At 41.8% G+C, this 24,512-nt stretch overlaps 2 protein-coding genes across 3 annotated transcripts; one reads left to right on the top strand and one right to left on the bottom strand.

Annotated features, from left to right (window-relative positions):
- The first annotated feature begins 6,569 nt into the window (after positions 1 to 6,569).
- LOC121577940 (deoxyribonuclease gamma-like) lies at positions 6,570 to 13,568 on the top strand. Of its 2 annotated transcripts, none has more exons than XM_041891932.2 (10): positions 6,570 to 6,648; positions 10,621 to 10,709; positions 10,856 to 10,944; positions 11,190 to 11,276; positions 11,418 to 11,530; positions 11,711 to 11,823; positions 12,070 to 12,227; positions 12,434 to 12,530; positions 12,712 to 12,778; positions 13,278 to 13,568. In XM_041891932.2, the coding sequence occupies exons 2-10, from the start codon at positions 10,629 to 10,631 to the stop codon at positions 13,295 to 13,297; spliced, it is 825 nt and encodes a 274-aa protein (XP_041747866.1). In that variant the 5' UTR covers positions 6,570 to 6,648; positions 10,621 to 10,628; the 3' UTR covers positions 13,298 to 13,568. The 2 variants fall into 2 exon arrangements, with proteins under 2 accessions (XP_041747866.1, XP_041747865.1); XM_041891931.2 differs by having other exon boundaries at positions 6,593 to 6,648; positions 10,624 to 10,709.
- Positions 13,569 to 13,703: 135 nt separating this feature from the next.
- Positions 13,704 to 23,299, bottom strand: LOC121578814 (translation machinery-associated protein 7-like). Its single transcript, XM_041893184.1, has 5 exons — positions 23,294 to 23,299; positions 17,468 to 17,515; positions 15,319 to 15,375; positions 15,057 to 15,144; positions 13,704 to 13,794 (listed from the first exon to the last, which is right to left on the bottom strand). The coding sequence occupies exons 1-5, from the start codon at positions 23,297 to 23,299 to the stop codon at positions 13,748 to 13,750; spliced, it is 246 nt and encodes an 81-aa protein (XP_041749118.1). The 3' UTR covers positions 13,704 to 13,747.
- Positions 23,300 to 24,512: the final 1,213 nt, after the last annotated feature.

Genomic DNA, 24,512 nt, shown 5'->3' with positions numbered 1-24,512 from the left:
GGGCACCGGCTAGTTGAGGTAGTTGAGGTAATACAGTGGGGAAAAAAAAGTATTTAGTCAGCCACCAATTGTGCAAGTTCTCCCACTTAAAAAGATGAGAGAGGCCTGTAATTTTCATCATAGGTACACGTCAACTATAACAGACAAAATGAGGAAAAAAATTCCAGAAAATCACATTGTAGGATTTTTTATGAATTTATTTGCAAATTATGGTGGAAAATAAGTATTTGGTCAATAACAAACGTTTCTCAATACTTTGTTATATACCCTTTGTTGGCAATGACACAGGTCAAACGTTTTCTGTAAGTCTTCACAAGGTTTTCACACACTGTTGCTGGTGTTTTGGCCCATTCCTCCATGCAGATCTCCTCTAGAGCAGTGATGTTTTGGGGCTGTCGCTGGGCAACACAGACTTTCAACTCCCTCCAAAGATTTTCTATGGGGTTGAGATCTGGAGACTGGCTAGGCCACTCCAGGACCTTGAAATGCTTCTTACGAAGCCACTCCTTCGTTGCCCGGGCGGTGTGTTTGGGATCATTGTCATGCTGAAAGACCCAGCCACGTTTCATCTTCAATGCCCTTGCTGATGGAAGGAGGTTTTCACTCAAAATCTCACGATACATGGCCCCATTCATTCTTTCCTTTACACGGATCAGTCGTCCTGGTCCCTTTGCAGAAAAACAGCCCCAAAGCATGATGTTTCCACCCCCATGCTCCACAGTAGGTATGGTGTTCTTTGGATGCAACTCAGCATTCTTTGTCCTCCAAACACGACAAGTTGAGTTTTTACCAAAAAGTTCTATTTTGGTTTCATCTGACCATATGACATTCTCCCAATCCTCTTCTGGATAATCCAAATGCACTCTAGCAAACTTCAGAAGGGCCTGGACATGTACTGGCTTAAGCAGGGGACACGTCTTGCACTGCAGGATTTGAGTCCCTGGCGGCATAGTGTGTTACTGATGGTAGGCTTTTGTTACTTTGGTCCCAGCTCTCTGCAGGACATTCACTAGGTCCCCCCCGTGTTGTTCTGGGATTTTGCTCACCGTTCTTGTGATCATTTTGACCCCACAGGGTGAGATCTTTCGTGGAGCCCCAGATCGAGGGAGAGATTATCAGTGGTCTTGTATGTCTTCCATTTCCTAATAATTGCTCCCACAGTTGATTTCTTCAAACCAAGCTGCTTACCTATTGCAGATTCAGTCTTCCCAGCCTGGTGCAGGTCTACAATTTTGTTTATGGTGTCCTTTGACAGTTCTTTGGTCTTGGCCATAGTGGAGTTTGGAGTGTGACTGTTTGAGGTTGTGGACAGGTGTCTTTTATACTGATAACAAGTTCAAACAGGTGCCATTAATACAGGTAACGTGTGGGGGACAGAGGAGCCTCTTAAACAAGAAGTTACAGGTTTGTGAGAGCCAGAAATCTTGCTTGTTTGTAGGTGACCAAATACTTATTTTCCACCATAATTTGCAAATAAATTCATTAAAAATCCTACAATGTGATTTTCTGGATTTTTTTTTCTCAATTTGTCTGTCATAGTTGACGTGTACCTATGATGAAAATTACAGGCCTCTCTCATCTTTTTAAGTGGGAGAACTTGCACAATTGGTGGCTGACTAAATACTTTCTTTCCCCACTGTATGTACATGTGGGTAGAGTTAAAGTGACTATGCATAAATACTTAACAGAGTAGCAGCAGCGTAAAAAGGATGGGGTGGGGGGGCAGTGCAAATAGTCCGGGTAGCCATGATTAGCTGTTCAGGAGTCTTATGGCTTGGGGGTAGAAGCTGTTGAGAAGTCTTTTGGACCTAGACTTGGCACTCCGGTACCGCTTGCCGTGCGGTAGCAGAGAGAACAGTCTATGACTAGGGTGGCTGGAGTCTTTGACAATTTTGAGGGCCTTCCTCTGACACCGCCTGGTATAGAGGTCCTGGATGGCAGGGAGCTTTGCCCCAGTGATGTACTGGGCCGTACGCACTACCCTCTGTAGTGCCTTGCGGTCAGAGGCCAAGCAGTTGCCATACCAGGCGGTGATGCAACCAGTCAGGATGCTCTCGATGGTGCAGCTGTAGAATTTTTTGAGGATCTGAGGACCCATGCCAAATCTTTTTAGTCTCCTGAGGGGGAATAGGCTTTGTCGTGCCCTCTTCACGACTGTCTTGGTGTGTTTGGACCATGATAGTTCGTTGGTGATGTGGACACCAAGGAACTTGAAGCTCTCAACCTGTTCCACTACAGCCCGTCGATGAGAATGGGGCGTGCTCAGTCCTCTTTTTTTTCCTGTAGTCCACAATCATCTCCTTTGTCTTGGTCACGTTGAGGGAGAGGTTGTTGTCCTGGCACCACACGGCCAGATCTCTGACCTCCTCCCTATAGGCTGTCTCATCGTTGTCGGTGATCAGGCCTACCACTGTTGTGTCGTCGGCAAACTTAATGATGGTGTTGAGTCGTGCCTGGCCATGCAGTCATGGGTGAACAGAGAGTACAGGAGGGGACTGAGCACGCACCCCTGAGGGGCCCCCGTGTTGAGGATCAGTGTGGCAGATGTGTTGTTACCTACCCTTACCACCTGGGGGCGGCCCGTCAGGAAGTCCAGGATCCAGTTGCAGAGGGAGGTGTTTAGTCCCAGGATCTTTAGCTTAGTGCTGAGCTTAGAGGGCACTATGGTGTTGAATGCTGAGCTGTAGTCAATGAATAGCATTCTCACGTAGGTGTTCCTCTTGTCCAGGTGGGAAAGGGCAGTGTGGAGTGCGATAGAGATTGCATCATCTGTGGATCTGTTGGGGCGGTATGCAAATTGGAGTGGGTCTAGGGTTTCTGGGATTATGCTGTTGATGTGAGCCATGACCAGTCTTTCAAAGCACTTCATGGCTACAGACGTCAGTGCTACGGGTCGGTAGTCATTTAGGCAGGTTATCTTAGAGTTCTTGGGCACGGGGACTATGGTGGTCTGCTTGAAACATGTTGGTATTACAGACTCAGTCAGGGACATGTTGAAAATGTCAGTGAAGACACTTGCCAGTTGGTCAGCACATGCTCGGAGTACACGTCCTGGTAATCCGTCTGGCCCTGCGGCCTTGTGAATGTTGACCTGCTTAAAAGTCTTACTCACATCGGCTACGGAGAGCGTGATCACATAGTCGTCCGGAGCAGCTGGTGCTCTCATGCATGCTTCAGTGTTGCTTGCCTCGAAGCGAGCATAGAAGTGGTTTAGCTCGTCTGGTAGGCTTGTGTCACTGGGCAGCTCGCGGCTGTGCTTCCCTTTGTAGTCTGTAATAGTTTTCAAGCCCTGCCACATCCGACGAGCGTCAGAGCCAGTGTAGTATGATTCAATCTTAGACCTGTATTGACTCTTTGCCTGTTTGATGGTTCGTCGGAGGTCATAGCGGGATTTCTTATAAGCGTCCGGGTTAGAGTCCCGTTCCTTGAAAGCGGCAGCTCTACCCTTTAGCTCAGTGCGGATGTTTCCTGTAATCCATGGCTTCTGGTTGGGGTATGTACGTACGGTCACTGTGGGGACGACATCATCGATGCACTTATTGATGAAGCCAGTGACTGATGTGGTGTACTCCTCAATGCTGTCTGAAGAATCCCGGAACATGTTCCAGTCTGTGCTAGCAAAACAGTCCTGTAGCTTAGCATCTGCGTCATCTGACCACTTTTTTATTAACCGAATCACTGGTGCTTCCTGCTTCAGTTTTTGCTTATAAGCAGGAATCAGGAGGATAGAGTTATGGTCAGATTTGCCAAATGGAGGGCGAGGGAGAGCTATGTATGCGTCTCTGTGTGTGGAGTTATTGAATACATGTGAGGATCTTAGATGTTTTTGTTTATTTCGGTGATGTTTAGGGACAGGGAATTTAGGCAGGGAGAGCTCCACTTTAGGGTCCAATGGGTTGACCAGCCTTAGAGTGGATGTTTTTGGATAGGATTTTGTTTGCAGGGGCTTACATGTGTATTTAATTGCATCATAGTTTCAAATGCATTTACATGGTTTATGAGTTTATCTGGAGTACCGGAGGTGGTTGCCTGGGGCAGAGGGACCGTGAGAGAATTTTACTGTCTTGATTGATGGATGGAAGGTTGCCGGACAGTTTTTCGCTCTTACACTCCATAGAGATTTGTTCATATTTCATAGTAATGTATTCACACTTCATAAACAGTTATTCATATTTCATAGAAAGGTATTTACACTCTAGAAAATAATGTTTTTGGTTTAATGTTAAAGATACTCAATAAGATAAATTGTTACTAGTCATAATCCTATTCTGTTTGTTTTCGAGACTGTTCGTCTCGAAGGGGGGAATGTAGTGTATTAGGATTATGCCTTTGTTAAATGTTTTTCTTGAAGAAATTGAATGTTGTTTATGTTAGGTCAAATGTAGCCGTTTGGAGGGTGACGCCCCAGGGGAGACTGGTGATTGGCCAGAAGAGGGAGCCACCCATCTTTTTGCATTGTTTATAAATAGGGGCTAGACTACAGAAAGGGCAGAACGGCCATTCCAATCTGAGGCGCCGTTCTCCGGGTGTCATGTCACCTGTCACTTATGCTGAAGCTTGTGATCTGAATAAACCTTATGATCAACGTTCAGTATGAGCGGACTCCTTTGTTCATCAGCAATAATTGCCACCACTCACTCGATACGACAGTAGCCATACATGTGAGATCAGGTACGCGTGTGGTCTCAATTAAATAGAGTAGGGGCGAAGAAGCACGGGGCAGTTATGTTTCCAAGGAAATGTAAGTCCTAAATATGATTAGACTATAGTTAACTACATTGCCTCTAAATAAATATTGATCACCCATATTTTTCTCCATCCGAAAATCTTCCCACTCCTAAAAGCTATACTCTAGAAAAAATTGTGCTAAGGAGAACCATATATGGTTCTTCAGTTTGTCCCCATAGGTGGAACCCCTTTTGGTGCTAAGTAGAGCGAACCCTTTGCAGAGGGTTCTCACTAGAACCCTTTATGTAGGGTTCTTCATAGAACCCCCTGTATATGGTTCTACCTCAACTTTTGAAGCCTTGAGAAAATTGAGACATGGATTGTGTGTGTGTGCCATTCAGAGGGTGAATGGGCAAGACAAAAGATTTAAGTACCTTTGAACGGGGTATGATAGTAGGTACCAGGCGCACCGGTTTGAGTGTGTAACGAACTGCAACACTGCTGGGTTTTCGATGCTCAACAGTTTCCTGTGTGTATTAAGAATGGTCCACCACCCAAAGGACATCCAGCCAACTTGACACAACTGTGGGAAGCACTGAAGTCAACATGGGCCAGCATCCCTGACGAACGCTTTTGACACCTTGCAGAGTCCATGCCCTAACGAATTGAGGCTGTTCTGAGGACAAAAGGGGATGCAACCTAATATTAGGAAGGTGTTCCTAATGTTTTGTTCACTCAGTGTCTGTCTAGCCTATTGGCTGGTATAGCCCAGTAATACCGATAGCCTAATATCATTTGACACGTGAGAATCTCTGGTGATTTAACCTATTTTGGGGGGTTATTTTTGTGCATTTAGATATTGCTGGGACCATGGTTGGCAAGTGAATTGCGTCACATACGCCTAAAATAACATTGCAGAACTGCGGTTGGGTTCGGACCAGTTCTTGCGGTAGCAGGTGGGGAGTCGGACAGAAAGGATACGAACCAGGATCTCTAGTGGTACAGCTAGCACTGCGATGCAGTGCCTTAAACCACTGCGCCACTCGGGAGACTCGAGTGTTGCTTTAGCAGTATGCTTAGGGTCATTGTCCTGTTGGAACCTCCGTCCCAGTCTCAAATCTCTGGAAGACTGAAACAGGTCCCACAGTCCCAGAGAGCTGCCCCTCAACCATCCGAGACCACCCTCCCACAGTAAATCTGGTGCTGGTGGTATCCAGGATGTGTCTGGATCTCCTGATAGCTGGGTGGGGTAGCTTATGTTTTTCCTTTTTTGTGAACAATTGTTTACTTTTTTATTGACTCAAAGAAGTGGTTAATGTCATACCAATTTTCTGAAAATGTCCCCAAATCCTCCTAACACTCCCTGAGGTTTGCTTATTTTTATAATCACAGACTATTACTGTAAACATGTTTTGGGTTGCTAAGAGCCTCCTCCTCTGGTTATAGGTTGTGACGCTCCATCCTTAGCTGCTTGTTCCACGGATGAACATCTACAGCATGACTTGACTTGAACAGAGAGTGCCCTCTATTCAGGACTCTGGACTCTCTCTGAGACTGAAGTTCTCATTCTGTATGCAAAAGCATTACATACAGAAATACATTGCTACTGTATCTATAGATAGCACATGAGCCTACCTCTCTTAAACCAGTGTAGGAGTGTTTATAATGTATATTACTTCAATATCCTCCTTTCAAGAGGAGATAAGCCTGATATAGTAGCAGGAGATCTGTGAGAATAGTGTGTGGGCAGGAAGTTAATGTTATGGTTATCATGCACTGGCTGGTTCAGCTGGGGCCTCTCTATAGGGCCTCCCAATCAACCAGGGGATTGGCTCACATACAAGTTTCAGCCAATCAAGTGACAGGTGCTCGCTATACGAAGGCCAAGCCCCTGTCAGAGAGGTACAGTTGTTTCATTGCTAAACAAGATACCACATCTTCTACTGCGCCACAACATCGTGGAGCCTATCATCCCTTCAGGTAAGTGAAGTCGAACTGGAATGTACAGATATGAGGTATTGCTTCATTTGTATGCAGACTCCAGCACAAACTATTTGGAATACTCTCTCTGAATATTTTAGATGTTCTTCTTGATTATTGTTTTGCTTTGCAATAAAAGGCTAGGGAATTGTGAAATGTTGGAAATGTAGCCAACTCTACAGAGATCATTCTCTCTAAGCAAGTGTTTACCAACTCCAGTCCTCCAGTACCCCAAGGGGCACACATTTTTGTTGTAGTCCTGGAAAAAGTTGATGATTAGTTGACAAGTTGAATCAGGTGATCTTGTCCAGGGCTACAATACAAATGCATACTGTTGGGGGTACTGGAGGACTGGAGTTGGGAACCACTGTTGGGGTACTGGAGGACTGGAGTTGGGAAACACTGTTGGGGGTACTGGAGGACTGGAGTTGGGAACCACTGTTGGGGGTACTGGAGGACTGGAGTTGGGAACCACTGTTGGGGTACTGGAGGACTGGAGTTGGGAAACACTGTTGGGGGTACTGGAGGACTGGAGTTGGGAAACACTGTTGGGGGTACTGGAGGACTGGAGTTGGGAAACACTGTTGGGGTACTGGAGGACTGGAGTTGGGAACCACTGTTCTAAGCCTTGAGTTATTATCGTGCTATTAGGATTTGGAAGTATTTGAACTTATGGTAAAATATATCATTTGGTTTTGCAAGTTTGTCAGTGAAAGAAACCCGATATAACATTCTTGTAAGCCCCTTCCCACACAATATACCACAGATAATGTCTGAGCATGTTTGAGCTTGTCAACAGAGATCATGTTACATCCTTTTACAACTCAAGTGGTTTCATTTGCCTGAAACATGCTGGATTGTTTTTGCATGCTACCTACATGACATGGAATTCGTAATTCTGTTCCAGCCAGTCATCCAGAACTACTATTCTGTGAGAAGAAACCCTGTTCATTGCAAAACAAATAGAAGTCAGTATCAGTCACAGACTGTTGCTACAGTAACCTACTCCCAGTCCATAGGCTGAGTCCCAGTCCATAGGCTGAGTCACTGTAGGACTAAAGTGATGTCATGTGTTTTTTTATCTGTCCTGCTTGGTGGAATTCCTCACAACCAGGAATTTCACGTCTGGTGAGTAATTACACATCCGGAGTGACAAAGCCTACACCTCTGACGACTTTGTTGAAAGGACTGTTCGGAAATAGTAACTTTTTTGCACTTGAATGAACGCTGCTTTGGCCAGGTCTCCCTCAAAAATACATTCTCATCTAACAGCACTTCCTGGTTAAATAAAGGATCAATTAAAAATAATGGTACAACTGCTGGCTCACAGCTGTATTACTGTATTAGAATTGCAACCACAGACTGTGGAGCTGTGATGTTGCAACGTGTTTCATAGGGAAATAACCCTCCATTCTGTTGTCAACTGATCAACTCATCTTGAAGCATTTGCATTTGAAAGCCTCAGCTCCAGTTTATCTAGCTCCATCCTACCTTGATCAACTGGTTTCACCTCCACCCAACCGTGAGTGACCGTTGATATCATTTACATTACATTTACGATATGAAAAGTACTCTGGATACCAAATCATAATAGTGGACATTTAACCTAACACAATGAAGGGACATTTTAGCTTAGTCCCTTGACATAAATCATTTATTTTTTGAGGGAGACTGGTCCAAATTAGATTTGCTGTATTCAATTTACAATGTAATGACCATCATATTACATAGTTTGTAAACTACTAATATGTCCTCTGGCAGCTTCATGTGTAGCGCTGTAATAGTCATGTTTTTTCACACCATGAGGAGATCTTCTGCCATTGAAGACAATGGAGGGTTGTTATGGATCTCAAAGGGCCACAGAGCAAGGTGCATGACTGCACTCTTAGAAAGAGTTCTATTTACAGGGACCTTCTCTACAGAATAAAGGGCTCTAAATGGGTTATTTGTTGGGTGAAAAGGTTCTGGAACCATAAAGGGTTCTACTGGCCAAAATGACAGTTTTTAAAGGTTCTAAATACAGTGAGGAAAAAAAGTATTTGATCCCCTGCTGATTTTGTACATTTGCCCACTGACAAAGAAATGATCAGTCTATAATTTTAATGGTAGGTTTATTTGAACAGTGAGAGACAGAATAACAACAAAAAAATGCAGAAAAACGCATGTCAACATTTTTATAAATGGATTTGCATTTTATTGAGGGAAATAAGTATTTGACCCCTCTGCAAAACATGACTTAGTACTTGGTGGAAAAACCCTTGTTGGCAATCACAGAGGTCAGACGTTTCTTGTAGTTGGCCACCAGGTTTGCACACATTTCAGGAGGGATTTTGTCCCACTCCTCTTTGCAGATCTTCTCCAAGTCATTAAGCTTTCGAGGCTGACGTATGGCAACTCGAACCTTCAGCTCCCTCCACAGATTTTCTATGGGATTAAGGTCTGGAGACTGGCTAGGCCACTCCAGGACCTTAATGTGCCTCTTCTTGAGCCACTCCTTTGTTGCCTTGGCCGTGTGTTTTGGGTAATTGTCATGCTGGAATACCCATCCACGACCCATTTTCAATGCCCTGGCTGAGGGAAGGAGGTTCTCACCCAAGATTTGACGGTACATGGCCCTGGCCATCGTCCCTTTGATGTGGTGAAGTTGTCCTGTCCCCTTAGCAGAAAAACACCCCCAAAGCATAATGTTTCCACCTCCATGTTTGACGGTGGGGATGGTGTTCTTAGGGTCATAGGCAGCATTCCTCCTCCTCCAAACACGGCGAGTTGAGTTGATGCCAAAGAGCTCCATTTTGGTCTCATCTGACCACAACACTTTCACCCAGTTCTCCTCTGAATCATTCAGATGTTCATTGGCAAACTTCAGACAGGCCTGTATATGTGCTTTCTTGAGCAGGGGGACCTTGCGGGCGCTGCAGGATTTCAGTCCTTCACGACGTAGTGTGTTACCAATTATTTTCTTGGTGACTATGGTCCCAGCTGCCTTGAGATCATTGACAAGATCCTCCCGTGTAGTTCTGGGCTGATTCCTCACCATTCTCATGATCATTGCAACTCCACGAGGTGAGATCTTGCATGGAGACCCAGGCTGAGGGAGATTGACAGTTCTTTTGTGTTTCTTCCATTTGCGAATAATCGCATCAACTGTTGTCACCTTCTCACCAAGCTGATTGGCGATGGTCTTGTAGCCCATTCCAGCCTTGTGTAGGTCTACAGTCTTGTCCCTGACATCCTTGGAGAGCTCTTTGGTCTTGGACATGGTGGAGAGTTTGGAATCTGATTGATTGATTGCTTCTGTGGACAGGTGTCTTTTATACAGGTAACAAGCTGAGATTAGGAGCACTCCCTTTAAGAGTGTGCTCCTAATCTCAGCTCGTTACCTGTATAAAAGACACCTGGGAGCCAGAAATCTTTCTGATTGAGAGGGGGTCAAATACTTATTTCCCTCATTCAAATGGAAATCAATTTATAACATTTTTTACATGCGTTTTTCTGGATTTTTGTTGTTGTTACTCTGTCAAATAAACCTACCATTAAAATTATAGACTGATCATTTCTTTGTCAGTGGGCAAACATACAAAATCAGCAGGGGATCAAATACTTTTTTCCCTCACTGTAAGTGTACTCAGAGACATGATTTCCAACACTTTCATTAAAATACAGTAGTTTGAGCATGTGGCCATGAAAATAGAAACCCTACCTTCGCATCAGGAATTGATATAACAAGAATCTAGCCAGATGGACAGAGTATATCCTGATGTATGTCCTGAAGCATGTTTCCTTGTGTTGAGCCATTTATGAGACACTGCTGTTGTGCATTAAGGGCAGTAAACACAAGTAGGCTATTAAACTTTTATTGGTTTAAGTAATGACTTCCTTTCTCCAGAATCCTGGCATATTTAATCAACTAGTAGTTCATGGTAGTTTTACATGGATGTAAAAACATGAATGTGACATTTTTTTTTTTTCCAGCAGCAGTCATGAAGGTTGCATCTTTCAACATCCAGAAATTTGGGAAGCATAAGCTATCAGATCAAAAGATTCTTGCTATCCTTGTGAAGGTACAGTTATATGATTGTATTCGTGATCTTATAATTCCCTCAGAGAAACATTTGGCAAACTATCCTCAAAACAAGGACATTGTCCTATACATAAACAGATAAACTAATTAATTTTTTCTCCCTTTTCCTTCCTTTCGTCCTATCAGATTGTGTCTCGCTATGACATCATAGTGATTCTGGAGGTGGTGGATGAGACAGCCACTTCAGGGAACAAGTTCCTGGAGGAATTAAATAAGTAAGTCAAGTGATTTCCCTCAAGGCTGTGTAATTTCATAGCAGTGATTTGAATGGTCATATCAGGGTGCTGTAGCCAGATGTTCTTTCCGAACCTTGAGACACTATAACTATATATCTAGGAATACTCCAGCCATGTGATTTCCCTCACGCTATAAATATACAACTGGGAAAACTCCTGGCCCTACATGATAAGTATCACTCATTACTGGTGTACCATTTGATCTTGTGTTCTTGTCCAAACAGGGCCAATAAGGAACATCACTACACTCAGAAAATCAGCACTCGTCTGGGAAGAGGCAGTTACAAGGAGCAGTTTATGTATCTGTACAGGTACAATTCAAACCCATGGTCAACTTTACCTTCATAAAACTTTATCTGATGCCAGTCATTTTTTAAATTGTGATCGGATAAAATAAAAAATCTAATGCAGGACTAATGCTATTACATGTGTTGCATTGTTTGTTCTGAAAGGCATGATTTGGTGCGCTTGGTCGGCTCCTGGCAATATGAGGACAAACAGCCTGGAGATGTGGATGCCTTCGCCAGGGAGCCGTACATTCTCCGCTTCAAATGTCTCAACACTGGTAAGGGGCACAGGAGCACTATAATTAAGCGTGATCCATCCATATGGCATTTGATTTAGCAAATAATATGAAAGTGAATGGCAGGCAAACAGACAGACAGCTGGAGATTGCAGCAGAGAATAAAATACCATGAATGAACAGCTGTAATATATACTTCTCATCTCTTCCTGTGTTTCTCAGTGCTGAAGGACTTGGTAATGATCCCAGTGCACAGCAAGCCTGACGACTCAGTGAAGGAGCTGGATGAGCTTTATGATGTCTTCCTGGAAGTGACAAAGAAATGGAAGACTGATGTAAGTTCTGAGCTAAGCCTTTGACAGAGCTTAACACCACCCTTGGGTTTAGAAAGTGTACTTGACACCAAATCTTATTTATGAGCCTTTGACAAGTAAAATACAAAACCAGCCACATGGTGATTTCAAGATAACTATGTATGAGAATAACATGGATTCAAGAACAAACTGCTCTCCTAAAAACAGTGTCCTTATTCTGGATGACAAGTAAGTAACTTTGTTGTGGAATGTTTCTCTCTGTACCAGAATGTTATGATCCTAGGTGATTTCAACGCAGACGGGTCCTACGTTTCTAAGAAGGGCATGAAAGCTATCCGTATCCGCAGTGACACAAAATTCCACTGGCTGATTAAGGATGACGTGGATACCACAGTAAACACAGGCAACAAGAACACTTATGACAGGTGGCTCACTGTGATTTGTGAAATTAATTAATGAATGACTCATGTTTGAAACAGATAATCACCTATGGAGTTAATTTGACATTTCTTTGGTATTGATAAAAGTAGGTTAAAATGTCATAAGAGCTGTAATGAGAGCTATTATAAAACACATTTACTTGTGTGTAATTTGGAATGACTGCTGACTTCATTTTCTGATCAACATCTAGGATTGTGATATATGGGAATGACATGGTTAACGCCATTGTGCGAAACTCTGCCAAAGCATTCAACTTCCAGATTGCATATGATCTTTCTGAAAAAGATGTAAGTATGCACGTTACAGACGAGTTCAATCCTGGTAGATGGTTTGATTACAATATTATAACTAGATGAAATGAACATGTTAGTAGCCTACATTTTGACAACCTGTCCTAGAAATACAGGACATGTTAAAAGTTGAGCCCTCTGGCTTACGTCTCAACATGTAACTACCATGCTTTATTAGGCCCTGAAGGTGAGCGACCATTACCCTGTGGAGGTAGAGCTGAAAAGATCAACACCTACAGAACAGAGTAAGCAGCATCATTGCTCTTTATTCTGAATCTCCCAAACTTTCCTCTTATAGAAAATTGTCAAAATGGGGTAAAGACAAAGAACAAAACAGCATCATCTTTACGCACATATCCTTCCACACACACATGGACATATCATTCCATACACACATGCACATATCACTCCACACACACATGCACATATCATTCCACACACACGTGCACATATCACTCCACACACACATTCACATATCACTCCACACACACGTGCACATATCATTCCACACACACGTGCACATATCACTCCACACACACATTCACATATCACTCCACACACACGTGCACATATCATTCCACACACACGTGCACATATCACTCCACACACACGTGCACATATCACTCCACACACACGTGCACATATCACTCCACACACACGTGTAAATTTCACTCTACACACTCAAAAATCGTATGTAAATGTATTTATTTATTGTAGATATAACAACATACATCTGATTTTCAGGCTCTGCGACTGGGAAATAGAACCCTGTACATGGACAAGAGGGAGTGTGTGAAGAGGTGATGGAGCTGGAGAAGCCTCCTCCAACAAGAGAAGCTGAATTTGGAGATACAGGTGCTGAAGATGCAGATGGCCAAGCTTGGGAAAAGTTACATTGAACTGTGATTAAATCTTACCACAATACTAGTCATATTTGTACTGTATGTCATGTTTGTATCTCTAGTGTATCTACTGATCTAATACTGACGTGTTTCTTGACAGAATCTCAAATAAAGACGATGGAGTGAAAATACAGCCGTAGTTACAATACTTTATTCGTTACAAGACCACATTGGAAATTATAATTCAAAAAGGCATTTTCATGTTTTTCCTTTTTCTACAATTAACCGAAATGAAAAATCTAAGGGAGAGAGAGGGAGAGGGGTTGGATTTCACAGGGTGCTGTGATTCAGCAACAAATGAGTGCATGGTCTTCAATTGCCAAATCCCTTCTTTCCAGACTTCTTGATTCCTCCACCAGCTGAAAAAAAGGGAAAAATCAAGACATTGATAAAACCATGCTAAATATGTTCCACTTTTTCTACAAGACTCAAGTAGACAGAGGGACTACTATATAGACTCAAACAACTAAAACAGTTGTGGCAAGTTGAGTAAATGGAATGACAGGGCAAGAAAACCCAGCAAGCTAACACTGACGTTTAGTGACATCAGAAAGCTAACACTGACGTCTAGTGACATCAGAAAGCTAACACTGACGTCTAGTGACATCAGAAAGCTAACGCTGACGTCTAGTGACATCAGAAAGCTAACACTGACGTCTAGTGACATCAGAAAGCTAACACTGACGTCTAGTGACATCAGAAAGCTAACTCTGACGTCTAGTGACATCAGAAAGCTAACACTGACGTCTAGTGACATCAGAAAGCTAACACAACATCTAGTGACATCAGAAAGCTAACACTGACGTCTAGTGACATCTGAAAGCTAACACTGACGTCTAGTGACATCAGAAAGCTAACACAACGTCTAGTGACATCAGAAAGCTAACACTGACGTCTAGTGACATCTGAAAGCTAACACTGACGTCTAGTGACATCAGAAAGCTAACACTGACGTCTAGTGACATCAGAAAGCTAACGCTGACGTCTAGTGACATCAGAAAGCTAACGCTGACGTCTAGTGACATCAGAAAGCTAACACTGACGTCTAGTGACATCAGAAAGCTAACACTGACGTCTAGTGACATCAGAAAGCTAACACTGACGTCTAGTGACATCAGAAAGCTAACACTGACGTCTAGTGACATCAGAAAGCTAACACAACGTCTAGTGACATCAGAAAGCTAACACTGACGTCTAGTGACATCTGAAAGCTAACACTGACGTCTAGTGACATCAGAAAGCTAACACAACGTCTAGTGACATCAGAAAGCTAACACTGACGTCTAGTGACATCTGAAAGCTAACACTGACGTCTAGTGACATCTGAAAGCTAACACTGACGTCTAGTGACATCAGAATCACTAGGCCTATTCTCCTCCCAACGTCAACTCAGCTATGCTTTTTCTTTGGGCTATTGGGCGTTATCCCCTTGCAGTATAAAACAATTACAAACATTGGCAAGGGAAAATAATACTCTGTATATCTGGAGTCAGTTGGGTGTAGATTTGGGGGGAATTGAAAGTCCACCCTTTGATTACTTTTGGCTGTTCAGTAAATCAGAAAAACTTAGGAATCCTGATTAGATTCTGATAGTCAACAAAAACAAATAAATTATTCTTACTTAATGGTCCCTTTCCTGCTGCTTTCGTCTTCAATGCCTCCAAGGCTTTCTGGTCTTCTTTCTGCTTCAGTTTGAAAGCCATTTCATCCTGGATTTGACATTAAGCAAATGTGATCAGGATTACAATGGAAATACAGTAGTCTATATTTTAATTCCAACATAAAATAATTTAGAAAGATAATGAGTGTTCCCTCATCAGAATAGTTTACATTACATGATATACGCAACATATAACATTGTGCCAACACAATGACAAACTTACATCATCCATCTCCTTAGTCGCTTTCTTGGCAGCATTTAGGGGCTTCTTTTTTAGCACCTATAAGACAAGAACATATCCCATTGAATTAATATGTATCAATGTATTGTGAATTAATGACTACTGCATAAGAGCGTCACATACTGAAGCCGTCAGAAGGTGGCTAGCTAAGTCACGCGGGACAATTTTACACATTACACAGCTAACCATCTAGAATATCTTTGATATATGTATGATCTAGCAGCAGTTAGTAAGATGGTTAGAGCAATTAGCAATTTATGGGCATATATGGTACATACGAATGCTATCTCTGTAAATAGATTCAGCGTTCTAGACTAAGTATTTGACCTTCTCCTCTCCCGAGCCCGTTGGGGAGTTGCAGCAATGAGACATGATCGCAATTGGATATCACGAAAAAAGTGGGTAAAATATATATTTATTTTAACTTGAAAAGGTTGTGGAATGGGATTAGTGTGGTGTGTGAAGAATGCAATACATTACCTCGTATGCGGTACAAATCACATTATTATGGGAGCCCTCCTCTAAGAGTATGGATTAGGCTGTTTGAGAAGGTTTGAATCCTAAGCAACCTGCCTACACATTGTTGGAAGTACAATAGACCAACATAGCTACTGTAGTAGGTCAAAGCTGTGTGCTGGAAAACCTTGGTAGAGCATGGGTGGAGTAGGCATTGTGGTGCTCATGCTAATTTCCTTTCTTTTCTGGCTTCAGACCAAATCCCTACTTCTCACTTAAAACATTGTTTTTAGTTTTACATTTTCATGGTCTTCACACCGGAAGGTGATTATACAAAATGATAGTTGCCAATGTCTTTTGCAATTGTTATGAACAAGCAAAGGATAGAAAAATGCTTTAAATGAAAACAGAGATGACCTCATTAAAATAATAGTTATATTTTGCTAATTGTAGGCCACTGTCTGTAATTTTTTTTCCTCAATTTCACAACATGTGCGCAATGATGTGCCAAATATTCAATTTATTGCATAGCCTAAGCATTAGAATAAGCCGCCTCAATATTTGCAGCCATAGGTGATCATTTCTCTCCAGGAGCTGATCCATTGTCCCACTGGCTATCATAAGTTGAACGCACCAATTTGTGAGTCGCTATGGATAAGAGCGTCTGCTAAAGGACGTAAATGTAAATGTAAATCCATAGTCAGTATCTAATGTTATGGTAAGATTTGAATGGAGTATGTTGATCCGAGATCAGCGATGCCTTTCTTTCGATTCTGTCAGTATAGACAAATGCTCTCACAACGCTCTTATTGAAAGTTCTCCCGACGTGGTGTTTTGGGAAAGGCATGTGACTTCTTTGGCCGTTATAGAAATTATGTATTGTAAGTTCCATCGCTATGGGAAACCGGACCCTGCCTATTACTTCATAGACATGGCTATTTGCATTTATGCAAAACGTATGGATTCTCCCTTTAAAGAGGGGGGGGGGGGTGAATATCAACAGCTGCTTTACATTAACATCAAACCAGTTCCTGTAAGTGACTCTCAAAGTACAGAATAAGAGTGAGCATTTGGAAAGAAATTCACCTCAAAATCCAGGGGAGGTCCCCCAGAACCCCCTTCAGTTAAAAAAATAAACTTGTTAATGGCGACTTTCCACCAAGGGGACCTACGCCGACATCTTTTGGCCATCTTTTTTTGGTCCTGTCTGGACTGGCATTTATTTCAATATCCACAGACTGGACTCCCTATAAACACGTCACTTCGAAACAAGTGACTATTCGTAGCGGGTTAGGAGAGCATTTTTCGCTAACGTAATTGATCTATTCAGAACCTAACTTCAACGTCTGGAAAATACTTCTTTTAAACATAATTTTGCTTACTGTGTTGAGATTTTTGGTAACATGCTGAAAAGTAACTTGACACTGTTGATCAGTCAGCACAAATTTGGATTAAAATGGCATGAAGAAAATTGAATAGATCAGGCACCATAGTACGGTTAAATAAAATAAATGCTAGAAAAATAGTACTTAAATAAATAGTGTCTTATAAGCCGTCTTACAATACGTTGAATAGATCATGTGAACAATCTGAACACATGGGATGGAACAGAATAATAAGTTGAATAGATCATGTTGATATATTTGCATTTTCTGGAGAATGAGAGAATAATTACCTTGATGAGATATTTCAGGACATTCTTGTCGGCCACTTTGCTTGTGCCCTATCTTCTGACGTTGAAGGATGCCACCTTCATGATTCCTGTAGGACGGTAATATAGGATTCATTACACATGCCTTAGTAGGCATAAAGTGTAGTCTTTATACAATCTGTATCCACAATGCTTGTATTTGGATGTAACATGTTTGTCAAGATGACTTGTTAAACCTGATATTTCACATACATTTTAACATAAACAAACATTGATTTAGTGCAGTATATGTTTCCATTCTCTTACCATACAAGAAGATGTTAGACTTCCTGACGTTTTATGGTAGAAATGATCTGGTAAAAATAATTTTCTGTTATAGTCTCCCCAAGTGTTCATCGAAGTCCTGTTCAGTCCTGGTCATCCAGTTCAGCTGTAAATTGTCAATAGATATCAGTACTAAAGACTAAAAGGCTTTAAAAACAGAAAACAGAACACCAGCCTTACCTCAAGAAGAGTGGAAACCACTAAACATCTAAAACAGCCATACAGTTAGTTACTGTGCAGTCTCTCAGCTGTTTCTCACATGAAATATCTCTTTTGCTCCGTTTTTTTTGGTACAAAATAATTATATTGTAAACAATTTTGTATTTATTTACTTTTATTTTATTTATTTCACCTTTATTTAACCAGGGAAGCCAGTTGAGAACAAGTTCTCATTTACAACTGCGACCTGGCCAAGATAAAGACATTAACTCAAAGAAAATGAGTAAAGTTGATTCATAACAGTTGTCTTAACTTCTTTATTTAGTCTCTATTTGAACACCATAACTTTGTCTTTATTCCAAGTCCTTACCGTGTTATGATGATGTACCCAGGAAGGATGCTCTGGTGCCTTTAGCCACCACCGCGGTATAACCATCTCTATACCGCGGTGGTGGCGAAAACTTTATCAGATAGCACTTCCTGTATCTGAAGAACAGTTTGTGGGTTTGGACATTATCTGTGTTTTTCATATTTTCTTTCCATTTCCAACAATTTAGCTCAGTGACATTTGAATAACTTTGCACACTGTGCTGTGCTGTCTTTCACTCAGACAGCCCACTTTCTTCCTAAACGCTTGGTTGTTAAATATGTAAATATAGTACATAGTTACTTTGAGACCGAGCACCAAAAAAGTATTTGAGATGGTGAACATGATATTATTTTGCCTCACACTAAATGATTTTGTTTGCTCTGTCGTTCGCTACATGCTTTAGTCCGAGACTGCCATCACTGAAGTCCTTTGTGGTGACAAGGGGCACTACAAAACAAAGTCATCAGCGATTGGACCTTCTCTAACCAATCAGGGTATCAAAGCCAATTGCGAATTTTCAAACCACCGCTTTACCCATGTGTGTTCTGGCTCTGGCCCAACCCATCGGTTTCTGAACCAATCAGATGGCCCAGAATGTGTTGGGTTGGGGAGGTACTTAGATCTAGACTCATTGAGGAGAAGAAACTAACGTCCGTGGGCGTGGCCTAGCGATTGGCCGGAGCAAGGAGTCTAGTTAGCCAGGCAAGTTACTATTGAATCTCGAGAGACATTTGGGATTGGGGACCTGTCATCTGGTCCGGGTGTATCCAGGGGACCATTATCTATTCTTTATTAAGTAGTGGGGCATTCCCACTCTTTCCATATTTTGTCATGTTTATTGGACAGGATAGAAAAAGAGAGGAAAGATAGGAGAATGTGCTAAAATAGCAGTGGGCCGGATTCAAACCCCATGCTGCAGCAGGCCAATGATATATACAGTATGTTGCAGAGGCAGAGGCTTAGACCACTAGACCAGTGGTTCCCAACCTTTTTTGAACACATTGATGGGATATAAAATTCTGCAGCCCATCTGAAATGTCCCTATTAATTTAGTTAGTGGTAATGACCTCCATCTCATCTGATCCATACTGCAAATCATCTATTTTTCTATGACAAACGTTATATACAGTACCAGTCAAAAGTTTTGACACACCTACTTATTCAAGGGTTTTTCTTTATTTTTACTATTTTCTACATTGTAGAATAATAGTGAAGACATCAAAACTATGAAATAACACATATGAAATCATGTAGTAAGCAATAAAGTGTTAAACAAATCAAAGTATATTTGATATTTGATAATCTTCAAATAGCCACCCTTTGCCATGATGACAGCTTTGCACACTCTTGGCATTCTATCAACCAGCTTCACCTGGAATGCTTTTCCAACAGTCTTGAAGGAGTTCCCACATATGCTGAGCACTTGTTGGCTGCTTTTCCTTCACTCTGCGGTCCGACTCATCCAAAACCATCTTAATTGGGTTGAGGTCGGGTGATTGTGGGGGCCAGGTCATCTGATGCAGCACTCCATCACTCTCCTTCTTGGTAAAATAGCCCTTACACAGCCTGGATGTGTGTTAGGTCATTGTCCTGTTGAAAAACAAATGATAGTCCCACTAAGACCAAACCAGATGGGATGGCGTATCGCTGCAGAATGCTGTGGTAGCCATGCTGGTTAAGTGTGCCTTGAATTCTAAATAAATCACAGACAGTGTCACCAGCAAAGCACCCCCACACCATAACACCTCCTCCTCCATGCTTTACGGTGGGAACTACACATGCGGAGATCATCCGTTCACCCACACCGCGTCTCACAAAGACACTGCAGTTGGAACCAAACATCTCAAATTTGGACTCCAGACCAAAGGATACATTTCCACCAGTCTAATGTCCATTGCTCGTGTTGCTTGGCCCAAGCAGGTCTCTTCTTCTTAATGGTGTCCTTTAGTAGTGGTTTCTTTGCAGAAATTCGACCATGAAGGCCTGATTCACACAGTCCCCTCTGAACAGTTGATGTTGAGATGTGTCTGTTACTTGAACTCTGTGAAGCATTTGTTTGGGCTGCAATTTCTGAGGGTGGTAACTCTAATGAACTTATCCTCTGCAAAAGAGGTAACTCTAGGTCTTCCATTCCTGTGGCGGTCCTCATGAGAGCCAGTTTCATCATAGCGCTTGATGGTTTTTGCGACTGCACTTGAAGAAACTTTCAAAGTTCTTGAAATGTTCTGTATTGACTGATCTTCATGTCTTAAAGTAATGATGGACTGTTGTTTCTCTTTGCTTATTTGAGCTGTTCTTGCCATAATATGGACTTGGTCTTTTACCAAATAGGGCTATCTTCTGTATACCACCCCTACCTTGTCACAACACAACTGATTGTCTCAAACGCATTAAGAAGGAAAGAAATTCCACAAATTTACTTTTAAAAAGGCACACCTGTTAATTGAAATGCATTCCAGGTGACTACCTCATGAAGCTGGTTGAGAGAATGCCAAGAGTGTGCAAAGCTGTCATCAAGGCAAAGGGTGGCTATTTGAAGAATCTCAAATATAACATATATTTTCATTTGTTTAACACTTTTTTGGTTACAACATGATTCCATATGTGTTACTTCATAGTTTTGATGTCTTCACTATTATTCTACAATGTAACAATTTAAAAAAAATAAAGAAAAATCCTTGAATGAGTAGGTGTGTCCAAACTTTTGACTGGTAGTGTATCTATTAAATCGGGTGTATTTTAAATATTTTAATCATTTGATAGTTCCTTACTCATGATGGTTAATTTGTGTGTACCAATTTAATAGCATTCCAGCGAACCTGGCCAGAAATATAACGATGTAACTGGTAAAATTCGTCTTTCGTTTTGAACGGTTTTGGGCTACAGATGAGCGGTTTTCTGCATTGTAAAGGCGCAACCAAGGACACAAATCCATGCTCCGTTTGTTTCTATGGCAGAGGCTGTGTAATAGGCAATGCCAGAGCCATATATTAATAAATAAATGACTGGCTGAGCCTAATCAGACTTGCCTGTGGTAATGGTTTTTACAGACAAAGTAAAACGATAAATGACTTTGCTGGTGATGCGGGCACATCGAACGATACAACAGCCTGGACTTGAAACAGTGATCCAGATGTAACCATGTGCCATTTAATGATTTATCTGACCGCCACTAGTGCTCCCAAGTCAGTGGCGGCTCCTGAAAAAATTCTCAGGGGGGGCAATTTTTCTGATGATTTAGGTGACCTACACACATTTTAAAAAAGATATGTCCAGCAACAACATGAAGACAGGGGCAGCATATAAGTCAATACCAGAAGCATTTATTGACTGATCTCAAAAGTGTTGGCTTACCAGGGTTGGTGGAGCCCTCAGTTTCATCTTTGCCTCGCAAAGCTAACTCAAACACTCCGCAAAACTTCACACACTGGATTAGCCGGCTGAGGATGTGGCGGTTCTTGCTAATGTCGTAGTAAATATATTTGTTATAGTGAATATGGAATATGATATGTTGAGTAAAATGTTGTGCTAAGATCTATTTAGGTCAGGAGCTGGTTATAAGTTCTGTTCCTATCCAATAACAATGGACAAAAGGGTCCTATCTTGTCAGCCTTGTCAGCAGGTGGCCAAGGACAACACCCACGCCATAGGCCTCTCAGTTCTTCCAACTCACGAGTTCTTGCTCTGAGGACACACACACACACACACACAAACACACACACACACACATCATCACTGTTAAACACACACACACACACGCACACACACACACACACATCATCACTGTTAAACACATACACACTGAACATTTGAAGACAGAGAACCCGACTCAGAGCCAATGCAACAGTGACACTAGCCTGGAGGGGACCTCGCCCAACTCATCAGGACCAATCAGAAGATCAGAACTACTAGATTCAACCTACTTCATTTATTGCATAAAATGTCTGCACACAATGTTTCGGGGCTCTCTTCAGATAGCTCCCTAAGAGTTTGACGAACGGGTCCGTGCACGCGATTCCAGATATCTTTACCTCTGAATAAACTGCCTTTATTATACCATATCCACCCTGTCCAAAGTCTCTACTTGGTCTCAGTTCTCCAGTAAACTTGTGATTATCAACACTAACCTCATCGTTGTGGCGGCGGACAGCTAGCCTGTATCCCTCATCCAGTTGAGTGGCAATGTTCACTCTCCCCAAAGCAGACAATCTCAAACAGCTATCCATGTGGGTCTTTGACAGCTCATGTTTCTTAATCTTTCCTGAAAGATGGTGCATGTCCGTTACACACCAGTCGCTGTCCAAGTGGTGCTGTCTGCCGTGCCGCCTTCAGGGTGAAAGAGTAAGCAGGGGGTAGCAGAAGACTGCATTAGCTACATCGCAGCCTGCTAGCCAGGATTTTCGTTCGTACCAATTTTTGGAAAATACTCGGGTGTAGGACTTTCCCCCTTTAGTAGAAACCTGTTGAATTATTAAATTTGGTCTGGGAGGTCCTAATTGTTTCGTTGCCAATTTATCTTGATTTGTTCGCCGACAAAAAGTAACTTATTTCAAAGAGACAATCGAGTTGCACTGAACGCTATAGCCATCTTGACAGTAGTACGTGAATTGATTGACGCTGCTACCCGCTCTTTTCTTAGTTACGTTCATGGTTATGTTACGTATGACGAAAGCGCGTAAGTGCAAGCCCTCAGAAACCCATAGAGATTGTATTGAAAGCTCTGATATTTGGAAAAAAATAGATTTTACATGGGAGTCTATGAGAGACTTCTGGGGCGATTTTCAACCTGACTGAAATCGCCCCAAAAGGGGGGGGGGGCCATTTGAAGCACGACTTTAGCCTGATTGGACATTTAGTGGCAGATCAGACGTCTAGATTAGAACACTGATAACTACTGTTGCCGTGATATAATTGATTAGAAAAAAAATCCCTTCCTTTTCCCGTTTGGCAGTGCGTCGCCCATATCGCCCTAATGAACACACCGCCCCTGCCTGTACCTCCATGATGAAACTATATTCTCACTATCATTGACAGCACTCTCCATCCGTAACATAAACCCCTTTAATTTCAGAAAAGTTGTTGTCGATGTCATACTTCCTACATTTGCTATTGCCATCGTATCATTAATCCCTTCCAAAGTTACCATTAAAGTAGTTGATTTAGTTGATGTATCAACCTTAATTACTTCTAGTGCGAAAGTTCCCGTTATCCTCTGTGTATTATCTACTGTTGGAGTGACTACTGTAACATATTCTTCCTGAACTCCTTTGGTGACTGTGGAGGCTACAACAGACCTCAACTCTTCCATTATAAGCGTTACTTTATGAATTACATAGCCTTTTAACCAATAATTCTTAACCGGAACAAATTTTAATGCTTGCACTAGATAAGTATACTTCTTCTCCATAATTATCTCTCCATGTGGGAGGAACGTCCCCATCCTAACCCCAATAAGTATTTTTCCCTAAAATTGGTGCTGGAGCCATTGGCTCCCTTATAATCAAATGCGATATATTTATGGCTTTAATAACTATCAATGTTGAAAGAGTTAAATTGCTTCTCACTGTTGTTTTAATAGACTGAAGTGTTAATGTCCTTATTGTTACTTCATCCATTTTCCCCAAAGAAAAGTTGTCTTTGCTTGTACTTCCGTCTATCACCACTAGTGTCACTTTTTCCCAACTCTCAGTCCTATCTCTAATCCCTGACTTTCAAACTTTTGATTATAAAAAATACACCTATAATTACCTTGATCTCCCTGCTGGGAACTGTAACTATAGATACTCAATCACCCTCAATCTTCTCTTATCATTCAGCAACACATACTTTCTCAATGCATCTGCTCCTAACAGATCTAAACTCCTACCATATCTTCCCACTAAACTCTAAAATGTCCTTCATCACTGTTCTCTCTCTGTCTTACTACTAACTTTGAAACTTAGCTTACTGTCTTAGAGTTCCTTCAACCCTAGTTCTCCTAACTTATTTTAATCTAATCTTTTCTCTCATAACCTTTAAAAACTTTTTCCACTGATTTATTCACAAAATCCCTTTACCACCAAATTTTTAGAATACGTGATTGGGAAAGTCCCCACCTGCTTCTGACTTTTTTTACACACAGACTTGGCAAACGACTAAACACCTTTTAGCCTAGCCTGAAATCTCTTGGTGTAAGAATGTAACCCAGAATAACAGTCACCCCTTTTAACTTTATTT

This window comes from Coregonus clupeaformis, chromosome 12 (genome assembly GCF_020615455.1).
Source record: "Coregonus clupeaformis isolate EN_2021a chromosome 12, ASM2061545v1, whole genome shotgun sequence".
NCBI classification, from domain to species: Eukaryota; Metazoa; Chordata; class Actinopteri; order Salmoniformes; family Salmonidae; genus Coregonus; species Coregonus clupeaformis.
The sequence above is the reverse complement of the archived record's forward strand: the minus strand, read 5'-3'. Positions and strand labels throughout refer to the sequence as shown.

Coding starts and splice junctions, on each gene's coding strand:
- LOC121577940 (XM_041891932.2), top strand. CDS start 10,629: ATGAAGGTTGCATCTTTCAACATCCAGAAATTTGGGAAGCATAAGCTA. Junction 11,531..11,710: donor CTTCAAATGTCTCAACACTG/GTAAGGGGCACA, acceptor TGTGTTTCTCAG/TGCTGAAGGACTTGGTAATG. Junction 12,779..13,277: donor ATCAACACCTACAGAACAGA/GTAAGCAGCATC, acceptor TCTGATTTTCAG/GCTCTGCGACTGGGAAATAG.
- LOC121578814 (XM_041893184.1), bottom strand. Junction 15,376..17,467: donor TCCTGAAATATCTCATCAAG/GTAATTATTCTC, acceptor CTTGTCTTATAG/GTGCTAAAAAAGAAGCCCCT. Junction 15,145..15,318: donor CGACTAAGGAGATGGATGAT/GTAAGTTTGTCA, acceptor TGTCAAATCCAG/GATGAAATGGCTTTCAAACT.